Source organism: Nelusetta ayraudi, unplaced genomic scaffold, assembly GCF_046127955.1.
Source record: "Nelusetta ayraudi isolate G7.1 ecotype Tasmania unplaced genomic scaffold, CSIRO-AGI_Nayr_v1 ptg000060l, whole genome shotgun sequence".
Taxonomy (NCBI): Eukaryota; Metazoa; Chordata; class Actinopteri; order Tetraodontiformes; family Monacanthidae; genus Nelusetta; species Nelusetta ayraudi.
In genome coordinates this window covers 3,120,394-3,135,567 of record NW_027466110.1, presented here as the reverse complement: position 1 = coordinate 3,135,567, position 15,174 = coordinate 3,120,394, and the positions used below count along the sequence as shown (strand labels likewise).

General features: G+C 45.2%; 3 protein-coding genes across 11 annotated transcripts in view; all 3 read right to left on the bottom strand.

Moving 5' to 3' along the window:
• Nucleotides 1-1,534, bottom strand: part of tanc1b (tetratricopeptide repeat, ankyrin repeat and coiled-coil containing 1b) — a 78,795-nt gene extending 77,261 nt beyond the window's left edge. Inside the window, exon 1 of the mRNA XM_076039699.1 lies at nt 1,380-1,534. The gene's annotated coding sequence lies outside the window, so the exon portion shown is untranslated. The remainder of the gene's footprint in view (nt 1-1,379) is intronic.
• A 1,654-nt stretch (nt 1,535-3,188) lies between these two features.
• Nucleotides 3,189-7,146, bottom strand: dap1b (death associated protein 1b). Its single transcript, XM_076040014.1, has 4 exons — nt 6,997-7,146; nt 5,739-5,838; nt 4,824-4,887; nt 3,189-4,645 (listed from the first exon to the last, which is right to left on the bottom strand). The coding sequence occupies exons 1-4, from the start codon at nt 7,052-7,054 to the stop codon at nt 4,529-4,531; spliced, it is 339 nt and encodes a 112-aa protein (XP_075896129.1). The 5' UTR covers nt 7,055-7,146; the 3' UTR covers nt 3,189-4,528.
• A 937-nt stretch (nt 7,147-8,083) lies between these two features.
• The window catches only part of LOC142897778 (plakophilin-4-like), a 65,763-nt gene continuing 58,672 nt past the window's right edge, over nt 8,084-15,174 (bottom strand). For all 9 annotated transcript variants that reach the window (XM_076040336.1, XM_076040335.1, XM_076040339.1 and 6 more), the window contains 8 exons: nt 14,924-15,097; nt 14,288-14,438; nt 13,086-13,278; nt 12,127-12,211; nt 11,552-11,669; nt 11,263-11,403; nt 10,460-10,524; nt 8,084-9,200 (listed from right to left, as the gene is read on the bottom strand). In XM_076040336.1, the coding sequence (XP_075896451.1) occupies nt 8,952-9,200; nt 10,460-10,524; nt 11,263-11,403; nt 11,552-11,669; nt 12,127-12,211; nt 13,086-13,278; nt 14,288-14,438; nt 14,924-15,097 (1,176 nt within the window). In that variant the 3' untranslated portion in view covers nt 8,084-8,951. The remainder of the gene's footprint in view (nt 9,201-10,459; nt 10,525-11,262; nt 11,404-11,551; nt 11,670-12,126; nt 12,212-13,085; nt 13,279-14,287; nt 14,439-14,923; nt 15,098-15,174) is intronic.

Genomic DNA, 15,174 nt, shown 5'->3' with positions numbered 1-15,174 from the left:
ATCAACTGGACGACTGACAACCACTTGTCTTCTAAACATTTTTAAACCTCATCTTGTTTCCATTTAATTTCTTTTTAGGGCAGCTTTACTGTACACTGTTTCTCTTTCCATTAGATGTTGCCAATCTAATGGGAAAGGTAGCATATTGCGAAGAGTGTAATCTCAATTCTTGCTGTCCCAGTTGATAACATACATTTTTCATTTGCGCTGTGACAGTTCAATTATAAAACACCAAGACTTTATACCTTCCGGGCTACTGTAGAAACATGGTCATGCAATAGGAATACATCCTTGGAAAGGGACGCATTTTTGTGCAAATCTGAATTACTGTTACTATTGGCAAATGACAACATAACAGCCATTGTTTTCAGTGACTTTATAAATATAAGGATGCATTTTCTATTGCATTTACTTGCCAACAGATCTCACTGAATTTCCGACACTGGGCTTCTCACAGCCAAGTCTGCCAAGACAGAATCTTAACATATTTCCCAAGCAGTTAGCCTCTTGACAGCTGATTTAAAAAGTTACCATACTAATAAAAAAATAATATTAATAATAAAAAATAAAAAATAAAATAAAAAGCAGTGAGTCATGCACGAAAAATAGGAAATTTGAAATTAATTCTAGGGAGATAAATAGCTCTGTTAGCATATCTTCTTAACAAAGTTATAATTCACATCAAAATCATATGACTTGCATCTGATTTGGGGAAGGAAAAAAAAAAAAAAAAAAAAAACTCGCTGCATCGCCTTGGGACCGAGAGGAAGAAATGAACTTGTGCGAACAGACACTCCGCTGTGACTCTCAAACCATTCATTGGCCTACTGCCGTTCATTGCCATTAACACGTGTCAAATAAACACAACAAGTTTGCAAACAGGCGACACAACAGACAAGAAGTGGCGCAGCAACCCCATTCCCCTCGACCTATCTCTTTCCACAAACACGCCAACTTCACCTGCACTAGCAGCAGTGTGTCGAGGCGGAGCTGGAGCTAGCTAGCCAGCCAGCCTGCCTGCCAGCCAGCCGGCCGGACCCCTTCCTTCTCACCCACCGTAGCGTCCAAGGCTCGGGACAAACAGACAAACAAACAAGCAAACTCACGGTGTTGGCCCGAAAAGTCCCAAAAATAACGGACAAGTGAGAACACAGCTGCTGTCACCGGCGCTGGCGGTGGCTCGGTGACGGCTCACTAAAGCGGTGGGTGGGCATGTCCAGACATTCCTGTCGACACACGGAGGAAACTCTCCCACGGAAAAAGTTTGGCACGATACAAACTCTGAACTAACTGCGTCACCGCAACCGAAGGACGGATAAAATAAAATAAAAAAACAACAACATGTATATACTTGGAGAAATATACGTGGAAGTTCTTACCCGGTATCTGTCATTTGATGCTAGAGTATCACAGAGAAAAAGTTTTCCCGGAGCGTATCTCCCACACACACACACACACTCACACACACACAAGTAGACTACTACACAGTCACTACTGCTGGCTCCGGCAAGGTAGGCAATGTGGACGCCGGCTCCTCCTCCTCCCCTGCCCTCCCTCCTACGCCTCCTCCTCCTCCTCCGTCCCGCATGAGGTCATCTCCGAGGGAGGGCAGGGAGCAGCCTCACTGCTCTTCACCACCACCACCGTCCTCTTCCTCCTTTGTTCGTCCTCATTATTCCCCTTGCATGCCTCATGGACGTGAGGGGATGCTGGAGATGTAGGTTACACATGTTGGGACAACCGTCAGGCAGCGGGTCTGTCGTAAAATAGTAGACGGGGGATTAAAAAAAAAAAAAAAAAAAAAGACAGTCTGGTGGAAAGATAGCAAGAAGAGGAGAGAAGAAGTGAAACGTCGTATTCATACGTGGAAGATGTCCTTAATGAGTGAATGCATTTTATGTGCTCAGTTGCAAAGAAGTTGGGTCTAACTTTAATAAGCGACAACCACAGCGGCATCTGTGGTCCTACGTGTCTTTTATATAAGTTGAATAAACTCACTGCAAATAAAACTTTTGTTTTGTTTAGCTAATAATGATAATAACGTATGTCTGCAGGGGGCGGTTGCCAGATTGAGATGTTATCCTGACATCGGAGCTTTATGGAAAAAAAAAAAAAAAAAAGGATGCAAAATCACGCAGAAATTGGCATTACTGTTGTGTGCAGCATGGTTTCTTACCGTCTGACGCTACTAAATGTTAAACATTGGGCCTTTGCTGTAACGTTGTCTCTAAGTAGTAGTGGGTGACTGAAAAACTTGTAGCAGGAAATGAGCGGCGGTCTTATGGAAGCATCCTCCTCTGAAGGACTGGAAAGCAAACAAAAGTAAAGTGACTAAAAAGTAACTAGATTAACTAAAGTAATGTTACGTGGTAGCTGCACAAAACTAAACTAAAATAAATTGCTGACTTTACCCTATTTTCTTCTGCAGCAACACTATTAACATCTCTCGGCCTAAAGAGTTCAATCGAGGCATCACTTTTGACATCACAGAGCGATCATTCACACAGTTGTGTGTTTCAGCACGTAACAGTATTTTCAGAAAAGGGGATCATGCAAGAAGACATAATTAATGGGCTCACAAAGAATGGCCTCATTTCCATGGAGTTAATTAATACTACACATAAACAGAGTTTTTTTGCGAAATTTAGCAACCGATAATAAATGAGATCGGAAATAGTGTCATCCAACATGGACTGCAATCTAATTGGCCAAAACATATTTTGAATATTATCTGAAAGCTTTTGCCTCCTAAACATATCTTATCTCACCCAGCAATGATATTCAGATACAAGATAAGAAATGGAAAGCATTGCAGCATAAATGCTTAGAGCTTTGCCACCAAGGTGGATTGCTGCATCTATATTTACTGGTCACAGATACTGACCTATTTTAATCTGGGTTTTCCAAGAGATGCCCCCCTCCCCCATCATTAATAATACATTTCTTTAAAATAAAACTGTCTTCGGGAGAAAACATGGCAGAACTCTTCCATCAGCTTTGACAGTAGATCCAAGAACACTCATTGGTCTACAGCAGGCATTGGCAAACTACGGCCCGGGGCCATATGTGGCCCGTTGAGCTTTTTAATCCGGGCTGCCGAAGTTGAAGAAATAATAATAAGTAATAAAACATTTGTATGTCATCCATTTTTTTCAGTGTTTTAAGAGAAATTTCAATAAAGAGCTAAATATTATAAATTGTATTATATCACCTTTGTTCATTTTCAATAGACATTTAGGCACATATCACATGATATATTTGTTTGTTCTATGAGGTGGTTCACCAAAAACACTCCATCCATCTGCTTTGCCCACCCCAGGGCTACAGTGACCTCTTGAGGTGAAACCATTTAATGCAGCTGTTACGATTTTACGGTATGTTTACCAGTGGTATATTATTAAAACAACTTTCGTATACAGTTGTACAGCCCGCAACTGTATATTTATAGTTTGTGGGCTGCTCAACACAACTCCCCAGTCTTCCTACTCCTCTGTGAGCTGTTCCTTGACCACAGCGCACAGTGTTTTCTCAGCCGGGCAGGCGGGCGGCCAGGGGTCAGCAAGGCTCCTCACATGGCCGGAGAACGAGCAGACACTGGCAGTGGACTACACAAAGTCTGCAAGCCCCGAGGACCACCGACCGCTCCACTGCAGGAGCAGAGCTGTGAAGGCCCGTGAACTCCTCTCAACAGATGGTATCAAAGGCATGTAGAAACAGCACCAGCGTCTCAGGGAATACGCTTTGTTGAAAAGACGACCAGCAGACATTGCAGGCAGACGCTGTTGGAAGTTTTCCACAGTAAAATGTTATTGACTTGTAGAGAGAAGATCCTGAGGCACGCAGACTTCAACGGAAGTGAAATTTAAAAGGATGTTGTTGTTTTTTTAACACTAGTGACTTGGGATTTTGCTCAAAATATTTCAGAATTAACTTGTCAGAGTGGAGGTGAAGATGTGAACTGAAAAGCCTCGTTAATACCTTAAGGGGATATTGCTTCATATAATTTGCCCAAGAGGTACTCTTACCCTCTGCAGTCAAGCTTGCACAGGGTAAAATGCTGCTGCCACCTAGTGGTAGTTACATCTCATAGCAAAAACAAGGACAAAACCGTTGCGCAATTAAGGAATGGCATATATAATTTTTTTTTCTTTTATTACTAAATCCAATAAGTGCCAGGAAATACAAAGTGAAGATTTACTGTGAAAAAGAACAAAAGTACACAAAACCCCCATTCCCACCCCACAAAAACTCCCAAAAAAACATTCCCACATTGCCATCTGTTTTTCTGCTACTAGACACAGACAGGAAAGGCACATTAAATGCAGTTTTTCAGTACTGTCACAGAAACAGCCCGGGCTTGTTTACTCTTCTAAGTGAAGAACTCACTGAAGGTTATTTCTCTCTCAATACTTTACAAACATTCTCCTCTTCCTCGTCCTGCCCAACACACCTCCATTAACACTTTTCGCTCATCTTTCTCAGCTGACTTTGTACGGAATCCCTTGGTCTTTTCTCAATGGAGTTTCCTTTAAAACTTCTTTGGCTGCTGGATGAGAACCCTCGAGGGGCGGTAGGTCTTCTCCAACGCAGGTCGCAGCTTGCTGTGCCTCACGCTCACCGGGGTCTCTGGAAAATCGTACTTCCGCTGCAAAACACGGAAAAAAAGAAAGAGGGACAAAAAGGGAGTACGTTATCGCCCAGGCGGCACCAGGGGCCTCAGGAGGAGGAGGAGGGCTGGAACTAATCTGGGTTGCTCGGTGGTTACTGGACTGGATATGCAGAAAGGGAACTGGCTTTTCAAAACAGGGAATATTTGTGTTTACCTTGCCGAACACACCCAGCAGGAGAACTTCAACAGGTTGCATCCTGTTGGAGGGGACGAGCAACCTGTGTAAGACCACAAGATCAAAACATAGGGGTGTCACAGGTTGTAAAGGGACAAATCACCCTGGAGGGAAATGGGAGATTTAATTGGGAGAGAAAAAGTCACATCCGGTCTGACCCAGATTCTTCTTAAAGTGCATAAAAACCAAAACTATGCACAACAATAACAATTAAACTGGTTTCCCACAACACATTTGCGACTTCTGCAACAGTTGCCAAGTCAATTAGCCCACATCTGTCCCATCTTAAGTCACTGTAATCTTTCACCTCATCAGCTTGTGTCGTCTGTAACATATCTCAGTCCTGGCAGATGTGTGTTGTTGTTGTTGTTTTTTAAGATGGTACCCCACTACACACACAGACACACTTCGGCAGCAACGTGCTGCACAGGTCACGAGGCTCCATGGAGCATCGCATTCACTCTTCGGGAATTTTTAAGAGCTCTTGAACTGTGTTTTTGAGTTATTTTCTGTAATTCCACAGGCATGTGGTGTTATCTGATAAAAAAAATAAATTAAAAAAATATAGTTCCCTCACTGCAAAAATATACTCTGTGCCGGGTTCTAAAAACTGGCAAGTAATGTTTTTATTATTGTTATTATTATTCTGCCTTTTATTTATTTATAAAAGATTTGAGCGGCAGTAAAGATCCATCTAGCTCCACCATCTTCTCAACGCCGATAGCAATTATCTGATACTCTGCAATTCACAACACCTTCTCTCTCTTTTTTTTTTTTAACCTCAAATTGTTTAAATGATGTCTTCAAACAACAGTCACCCACGCAGCAAATAAGATGAGCAAATGTTAAAGACACTGGTTATTCCACAGTCTGTGAGTGTGACTGACAGCCCACCTCCCTCTGTCAGCCGCCTTCTTGGTCTCCTTCTCTGTGGTCCCATGGGCGGCACCCTCCTCCAAGTTCTTCTTAGCCACTCGTTTACCAGCAGCCATGACTGGTGACGCAAAAAAACAATCACAAAATCTTTGGTTAGAGCAACCGTGCGTGCGTGTGAGGCTGAGCTGTTGCTAAATCGGGGCCCCCTTGATTTGAGTAAAACCGAGTTGCGAAGAGCAAACTAACAAAAACAAACAAACCTGAAGACTGAATAGGGAGCATTTAAACGCCAAGGCATTTATGCAAGGCCAGTTCTCTTTGCTTTTAAACAGTGGTTTATTGGTGTGCAGTAACTTGACCCGGAGTGCTGGCCTACATCCTAAACAGTAGTTTCCAGCCCGCGGGGATAAATCTGAGGGGCCTCAGAGGGATTACAGCGCAGAGAGGGAAGAGGGGAAACTGCACCTCTTACACAAAACTCGCACAACCTACGAGACTAGAAATATTTATATTTTTTCATTCTTTAAAAATCCTCTAATTATTGCTTGCAAGCAGTCGTCACAATTTGGGCACGGTTAAAAATCACGGGCACGTAAGATGTGAACGTCACACAAGTACGCGTTTCCGAGATGCGAGGTAATTAAATCAACCCGTTAAAAAAGAAAGAAATAAAAACATTTAGTTCAAAATAACTTGAAAAATATGTTGGTCGTTGTAACAGTATCAACTATAGCCACAAGGGGCGCCTAACACAAACGGGCCATTAAATTGCTGTCTTTTTCCACAGATTGGCTGAACTGCAAAACTACGCTGCAAAAGCGGAAAGACGGCGAAGGATGTACGCAAATGTGCATTTCAGTTTGCATTTTTCAAAAACAAGGCGTCCCAGAAGCGAGCGAGCAATCAGGAAGACACCAGAGACCCGAGAGGGCAACAACAACAACAACAACAACGACGACGAAACACAAAAGCAAAGGCGATGATTGCATCTGATTGAAAATGGTCGCGACGAAGCGACAAACCCTGCGAGAGGAAAAGAAAATTTTCTTCGCTGCAGGAGAAAAACAATAAAACGACGAACGAACAAAAATCGAAACAATAGAAATTGGACGCAACTTTGCGTGCACAACATCCCACCCACCACGGGCTCAAAGCAAAAAAAAAACAAAACAAAAAAACGCGTTGTCTCCGTGGAAGAGGGGTGGGGGGTGGGTGGGGGGGGTATATATACCACGCATATAGCGCGCAGATTGCGAGGTGAGTGCAGATGTTTTACCTGCAGGAGGGTGTCCGGCTTTCAGCTCAGGAGCGCCTTTGGAGATCTGTCGCACCATCGTGTCCGAGTTTCCCAGCAGACAACAGAAAGAGAAGCGAAGTCAACTCGCCCCCTCCGCCCACCGCCTTGCTTTTATACTCATTGGAGGTGTGACGTCACTACAGGAAGTCACCCCCCCCGCCACCCCCAACACGCACAAACGCGCGCGCGCGCGCACGCACACACACACACACACACACACACACACACACACACACACACACACACACACAGGCACAAAAACACGCGAAGCCGTGAAGCGAGCATTAGCGCATGTCGATAATGTGTTTCTGAGGGCGGATTCGTGTCATCGCTTGTGTCACAGGTTTACTGGGTCACATTTTGCAAAGCCAGGAAGAACAATAAGGGCTGAACGTTTCACGCCCCATTTCACATGTCACATTTACATTTAATGCAAGTTTCTTTTTTTTTATTTTTTTATTCCAGCTATGGATAAATGTAAAACAAGGTTTTACTTTTTAAACTGTTTTTGCATCAGTTGTGGCCTCTTAACAGCTCCACTCTTCTACAAAAATAAAAATAAAAATGGTCAAATATGTTTGAAATGTGAGCCTAAAACTATTGGTGTCAGCTTTCTAAAGTCAGTCGATGTGCGTTTTGGTGAACCGACTGCGGCAGGACAACTTGACACTATATGTTGGTTTCCTTCCTGCTTTGTTCTTTCTTTCTTTGCAGTGTTTTTGCCACTCCTGGTACATTTGCATCCTATTACACAACATCAGTGTTTGGAAAGTGTCCTCCCCCCTACTCCTCAGGGGTAAAATTGATTTTCTCATAGAATCAGTGGCTGATCTCTGCAGAGATGTGGAGCTTTCTTTCAGGGTCGCCTCAGCTTTTATGAAATGCAGGCACCGCTACTTCAAAAGCATTCTTGTGTAAATACGACTTTATGAAACAATTTGCCCTGCGGGAGCAAAACAAGTGGGGAATAATAAAACTGCTCAGAGCTGAGCAGCGTTTTGATTTGTGCTACAGTGTTTTCCGAGCGCACGCCAACGGCTGAAAAAAAAGTTGATGATACAACACGTTTAAAAAACAAAACTGACCTTTTATTTAGTTGTTTCATGATGCCACCTCTGTCCACATATTTCTTCATATATTTATATATCTCTAGATTTTTTTTGTTTTTTTTAACATGGCACAAGTTTTCTCTTTTAACCAGTGCTGATGAGTGTAAACCAGGTAACATGTTTTGTTTCGACGTATTTACAACAGAATGAAAGAAATGTACAAGACTTCATGGCAACACACAGCTTGGACAGTGAGTACAGGTACAATTAGATCCCTCTGTACAGTCTAACACCATTGGTTCACTTTTGTTTTAGTTGATTTTTTAATTTTTTTTATTCATTTATGTTTTTTTTCTTTACACCCACGAGTTCATGATCCATTTCAGCTTCGGCACATACACAGTTCCTCTCGTCTCGACTCTCACCGCAGACCCTCGCTCACATGATTCACACCTTTTCATCATGCTGTCACAGCTCAGAGTTTCTCTAAAAGAAAAGTCAAACTAACACCTAGACAGAGCAGTACATCTCTTCTTCTTCTTCACATCATCGTCCGCTATCGTTCAGGAAAACAACAAAAAACAAAACAAAAAAAAAAACACGTCCCCAAGCCAGATTCCATCTTCTTCTGCTAAAACAATAGGGAGAAAAAACAACATTCCTTTATTTCCTTCTTTGGCACACGTTCCATCTTTCCATCTGCCATCGCTCAGCTGAACTCCCCTCTCGAAACACGCACGCACGCACACACACGCACACATCCACTGTACAACAAACACACTCATATAAAGCCAGAGTTCATGAAAGAGTTCATCTTGTGCTTCCTGGCACCTTGCTCTCGGTGGCCCCGCCCCCCGCCCCTGCAGCCGCCGCCCTCCTCGCCCTCTACACCCAGGAGTCGGGCGAGCCCGGGTACGGCTCCGCCCGGTACGAAGGCCTCCGTAAGCTGGCGTAAAAGTCCACGTAGTTGGTGGTGGATTTGAGGCTGTGCGGCTGAGTGCCGTAGTCCGCCATGGGCGGGAAGGTGACCACCTCGTCCAGGTAGGGCTCGTCGTGGTAGCCGTGCGGCGCCTTCGAGTACATCCTGTACGTGTCGTAGTTCCTGCGGCTCAGCTCGTCGGTGTAGTACATCGGCTGCAGGGAGGAGGAACGAGGAGAGGAAGTGGGCTGAGGTTAGGATGGCTGAGCTTAACTTCACTGTCGAGAAGAAGTTTTATTTTCTCAAGTCGTCGTGAGAGCGAAATAAAAAAATAATATATACACTAACACCTCTATGCTTTAATGTGTTGTAATGATTTTTTTTAATTTCTTCTTAATGTCATTGTGTCTTGATATGAATTGTATGAATGTGTTTGTGGGCCCGAACAATAAAGTATACCTTAGTTTATTTAGCATGAGGACTGACTGACTGACTCACTGACTGACTCACTGACTGACTGGCAGACTTGACTATCGGCATCTCCAAAGCACAAATCAGACTGGATGATAATTTATTCAAACAAAGTAAAATATTGAGCTTTCTATGGAGCACCCGCAGAAGAAAAAAAAGAGAGCAGTGAGAAGTTCCTGTGAAGGTTTGCCGAAAGTACACAGGTGCTTCTTTCAGCAGTTGAGCAGGAGATTAAACAATAGGGCGCGAAAAAGAAGAGGCGTAAACTCATCATCGACCACAAACATAAACGTCTGAGCAGATTGTCTGGATGGTACACAGACAGAGAGATAATTAGATAGACAGAAATATACTGTAGATAGACAGCTAGCTAGCTAGCTAGATAGACAGATAGAGCTGTTTTTCCATCCCACTGTGTCCACTATCAACACCGGGACGTGTCCCGCGCTGACAGGTGCACCCAGACCGCCTCGATCCCCGGCAGTCACATCCACTCGGCCTCAGACAAAGGCTGATGCGACCGGGGACCGTTCCCAGCGTCGGCATTTACCCGCAGCGGAATACGTGTCAGTCTCTTTGTGTTAGTCAAGCGGGCTGGAAGGGCCGGCTGTCCCTCCGCCAAGTGTACACAGCGGCCAGGAGAGGTCTCAGACCGGCGGGGCCTTCCGGAAAGAACAACATCAAACATTTCCAAGGAGTAAAAAGGTTGGATCGCAAGCTCAGGATGGATCCAGGTTCGTCTCAAAGCCGGAAGCATGTTAAAAAAGCAGGCGTCTAAGAAGTTAAGAGATCAAAAATTCAAATACAAATTCGTAAATAAGTCAATCGTCAGCCAGCTATTTAAAACATCATCTTCTCCCCTAAAATGGGAGCAATAGCTGAGTGAGATGTTTAATCCCTTCCAGCTCAAACTCCTTCTCTCTATTTTCAATTGTTGCTAACACATTCCAGAGCAGAACCTCCATCCTAACAAAACCTCACGTCGGTGCACCTGCGTTCTCACCTGTGTTCTTCTTGGCTCCTCCCTCGTGGGCGACGGGTAGTAATACGACGACGGCTGTGCAGACCCTGAAAACAAAAAATATCAAATAAGATATAAAATATCATTTAAAACACTGAAAACGTAGCAGTGAGTACAGCAGTGTGTGTTTCCTATTTGTCCTGCATGTATAGATTGGACATTTGTTTGGAGTCACAAGGTCACGTGACTTGAAGGCTCCACAGATAAAAAAAAATGTTGCCTGATATTCATCGATATCATTTCTTTCCTGAACTTCATGCCATCTTTTCCTTCCTGGCTGTGTTGACCAGCAGCCGCTGACTTCAAAATAAAAAGCTCTGTCTGTTGAGTTTTATTTTTTTTTAAACAAAACCAAACAAAAGAATCAGACACTCCGGATCAGGAAGTGCTTCAGCGTGGTGGGAAGAGAAACAACAAGCCGAGCAGCGGTGACAAGAGTTACCCGCCGCTGCTCAGCTGTTTACTCTGGATATTTTTACTGCCGCCTCGTCTTTCTCGCTGAATTCTGAAATTTCCACTTGGCTAAATGTAAAACGGCGAGCGTACAAGGCTGCGGAGGCCACAGTGTACACAGCCAGCGGCCCCGCCACCGCCAACCAGGGGGCGAGTTGGCAGCCGCTGATGTCTGGCTGCAGTCTGTCTAGATGCCCCACTGCATTCCCCTCCCTGCGTGCTGCGCCTTGGGCCCGCTAACAAAGACGCTATTGTGGAGCCGAGCGGCCCAGTTCGCTGTGGACCGACTGCCCCCGACAGAGGAGACACGTCAAGTCTGAGCCACTGTTTACCTGTATACTGTTTTTTGTGGATGGTGCCGTCGCCTTGGTAATTATAAAATTGCATAGCTGACTGTGCTCGCTGGTAGTCTCTGATGGAGTCTCTATGCTCTTTGATGCCCAGCATGGCGGGAGACGACATGGTGCTGGGGGCTGTGGACACAAAAGACACGTTGTCACTTTAAATCCTAGAGGATTTCTTCTCTTCTGTTTATTTATTTTTTCTCTTCTTGCCCTTTGCGACACAGCCAGCCGTCTATTTCAATAATGTGGCCGGGGTCTGCGTCCAGCCCCAGCATACCGGGGTGGTTGATCGGAGACATCTGAATAGTGCTCGTGGGCAGCGTGGGCTGGGACTTGAACCGGTCCCTTTCAAGCGTCGTCACCGGGGTGAGGAAGTGGTTTTGGTTCCAGCCGTCCTGTTGGGGCGGGGAGAAGAGGTGGTGGTTCAAAACGACTGCAACAGTGCTGAGCGTCAGAGCATTTTAGCGAGGAGCTACCTTTAAAAAGCTCAATGTTGATATGCACTACCAGTCAAAGGTTTGGACACAACTTGCTACACTGCAGATAGACACTGAAGACATCAATATATGATGTCCAAGCATGTTGCAAAAGCCAAGTACGTTGTTAATACATCATCATATTCAAAAGTGATCTATGAATCTATGAAATATTGAATATTCTCAACATTGAATGCTATGTGCTATGCTAGTGCTATGCGTATGCGTGCATGTTTATGGGGGGTTGGAGGGACGGTTTCTAATATATTTTTTGTATTTTAATTTGTGAAGCGATTTGTGTTGCATTGGTAATGTATGAAAGGTGCCAGATAAATAAAGATTGACTGATTGATTGATTTGACTTGAGCATTATTACCTTTTTGTAGATGACACGCAGGTCCCGGTACTGCCACAGCGTGTTCAGCACCTGAGCCGCTGCTTTCACCACCTTCATGGTATACCTGCGAGGCGGCAGAAAACATTGCATCATTAATCATTCCAACACTCACACCCACACTAAAACAATCACTGCGTAGGTTTTAAAGGTACAGTGTTTAGAATTCTGCCATCTAGTGGTCAAAATTTGAGATTGCAGCGCTCATTTGCTCACGCTCCCTCTCCCGAGTTTGCCAGTGAACTACAGTGGCCTGCGCAACCAAACCTGAAACCCTCATCTACCTTCTTCTTTGTTGGTTTATTTGAGGATGCGAGCATTCACACTAAATGTGGAAAACCAGGAGGGCTGGACCCAAACCAGCTTCCTTAGAAATACGGCGGTGCAAGATGGTAGCTAACTGGGAGAAAACACCCTTGATCTAGGCATATTTTAATGTATAAATAAGTACCGTTCTATGGGTAGGAAAACCAAATGACTTTTATTGTACTGTGAGTGTGCACTTTTATTAATATTTACAGGCAGTAGACGAGGCATTTTTAATATAAAAATGATAAATCAGGCCATATTTTACACACTGACACATTTAAAGGGTGGTGCGATAAATGGAAAGGAAAAGTCCTTGACTTGTTTTAACCCGAACCAGCATTGCAACTGGAGCGGCGGCCTAAAAATAGAGAGGACGTATTGTTTCACTGTTGCACAGGGGGGAGGGCGGGGGGCGGGAATCTCAGCGCACACATACATCCACCTTCCCCGAGGCGGAACAACCTGAGCTAACCGCTGTAAAACGTCCGGAGCAAACACTCTCCGGCTGACACTCGGAGGCATCGGAGCGTGTGAACATGCTCGCTGGTTTGTCACAGCGGCTAAAAGCATGAATACCGGGAGGATAGGAGGGGGGTTGGGGAGGGTTCAGAGGATCCGCGACTCCGCCTCACCTGTCTCCCCTGCCCTTGGTGATGTTGACCAGCTTCTCGATGCCGCCCGTGTCGGCCAGGGCCTTGGCGTTCTCCATGTTCTTGCTGGTGACCTCGTGCAGGGTGCAGCAGATGGCCGCCACCGTCTCGTCCGACAGCAGGTTGGTGTTGCCGCCGGGGAGCCGGTTCACCAGGTCCCTCATGGCGTACTTCCCTGAGGGGGGGAAGGAGGTAGAGGAGGGGACCAGTGAGACGCGAATGCAGCACAGCAAAGTGCAGCAACATGAAAAACAGTCACTCTGTTGTTTCTGTTTATGTCTCGGGACCCCGGAGAGGAAGGGGGCGTGTGCTGAGCGACCATTAGTTAGTTAGTTAGTTAGGTCTCTATTGTCCCATAGGGATAATCGTATCTCAGGCCGAATGGGAGGAGTGTGAAGAATTGGTGGAGGGGATGGTCTGGGCTGTTTATTATTGTTGGTGCCAGGCGTGTGATGGCAAGTTCATTCTCATGGGACAGACAGGGAGTGGGGAGGTTGATCATTTTTGATGCTGTGTGTGATATTTTCCGTAGTTTATTTTTTCAGTAGGCGGGGGGGTTTGAGACACGGTTCACTCGCTTTGTTTCTCCTCTATCGCTGCTTCAGCTTCGAGACTGAAGGCCACACAACTCCTCATTATCTCCAACAGCAGGGCCAAGGGGAAAATTTGTTGTTCTTTTTGTTTCATTATGAGCAAAAACAAAACAAAACGTAGAACTAGAGTTGGATGAAATGAGAAAATAACATAACTTGTCTTTGATATGATTACACAAAGCTCCAGCCCCTTCATCGTTTTTTTTTTTTTTACCTATTTACCTTGACAGAAAACTTTGAATGCAACACTAAAACGCTGCTTACCCTGCCAGGAGCAATTCACCTTGAACCGTTTGCAACATTTTGGGACAGAATGTTCAACTAGAATAATAACTATGCGGATGTACGTCATTAAATCCTCACCGTTTTCTCAAAAGCGAGCAAAGCGCCTCTTATAAATGTCCGGTTCTCTTGAAGACAGCAGTTTAAGTATCGATCGGGTGCTTGATCACAACACCAGCGTCGATGCTTCAAAGCTGCTGACTAGCAATCCGTCGCGGCCTGAGACAAACCTTCCTCTTTCCTGTTTTCTGCTGCAAAAACCGCCCGGAGGCGGATCCTGTTTCGCTGCCTGTGTGGCTGCTCACTGACCTATGAGCTCCTTGTTCCTGACATCCAGCGCCATGTTCCTCAGAGCGGTGGCCACCGAGCACACCACCCTGTCATTATCCATCCGCAGCAGCTCCACCAGGATGGGCAGCCCCTTCTCCTTCCGCACCGCCGCCCGGATGTAGGCGGCAAACTGGAGACAAACGCACAAACAGCGAGGCGTTTAAGGCATCACGGCGAGGAGCAGGAAAACCGTTGTGACTTAACGCAGATGAGAAAAGTTGTGCCGAGAGGCTGCATGAATTAGAAGCATCATGGGTAGTTATAGATTATTAAAAAAAAGATAACTGAAAGAGATGCTGGTGAATTCACACCACATGGACTCTCCATGCTGGCTGTGTTCATAGACTGTTAAATAATGTATTGTCAGTTTCATAACTCAATTCCTCCTGCAGTTGACTTGGTCTTTTACGCTACGGAAGGTGTGTCCAGACTTGCGACTGGTAGTGCATGTGTATGTATGTTTATACGTTTGTGTCATGTTTATATTGTATGTGGAAGACTAGCGACCGCATCTGTAGAAGCTAACGGGGATCTGAATGAAGAATAAAGAAAGAATAGACCTTTATTTTTTAGGGTGCATGACAGTGAAAGGTCAGGAGGTCACGGGTCTGTTACCTTCCAGTTGCCGGCCGACAGGTTCTGCAGGGAGCCGGCGGCGCCCTCCAGGGTGGCGGGGTTGGAGCTCTCGGCCAGCAGCGTCAGGTAAGGCTTGACCACCGACGGGTGCCACAACATCTCGGCCCCTTTGGGAGACTTGGAGAAGCCGGGGATGGGCCCGACGCCATCCCACTATGGAGGCAGCAGCAGAGTTTGTCAATATTGTGATCCACAAGAACAAAAAATAACTCAAATATAAAACTTGTTGG

What these genes read in the sequence shown, in the direction of transcription:
- dap1b (XM_076040014.1), bottom strand. Translation starts at nt 7,054, where the DNA reads ATGGTGCGACAGATCTCCAAAGGCGCTCCTGAGCTGAAAGCCGGACAC. An exon ending in AGCCGGACACCCTCCTGCAG is followed by an intron (nt 5,839 to 6,996) that starts GTAAAACATCTG and finishes TTGCGTCACCAG; the next exon opens with TCATGGCTGCTGGTAAACGA. An exon ending in AAGGCGGCTGACAGAGGGAG is followed by an intron (nt 4,888 to 5,738) that starts GTGGGCTGTCAG and finishes GGTCTTACACAG; the next exon opens with GTTGCTCGTCCCCTCCAACA.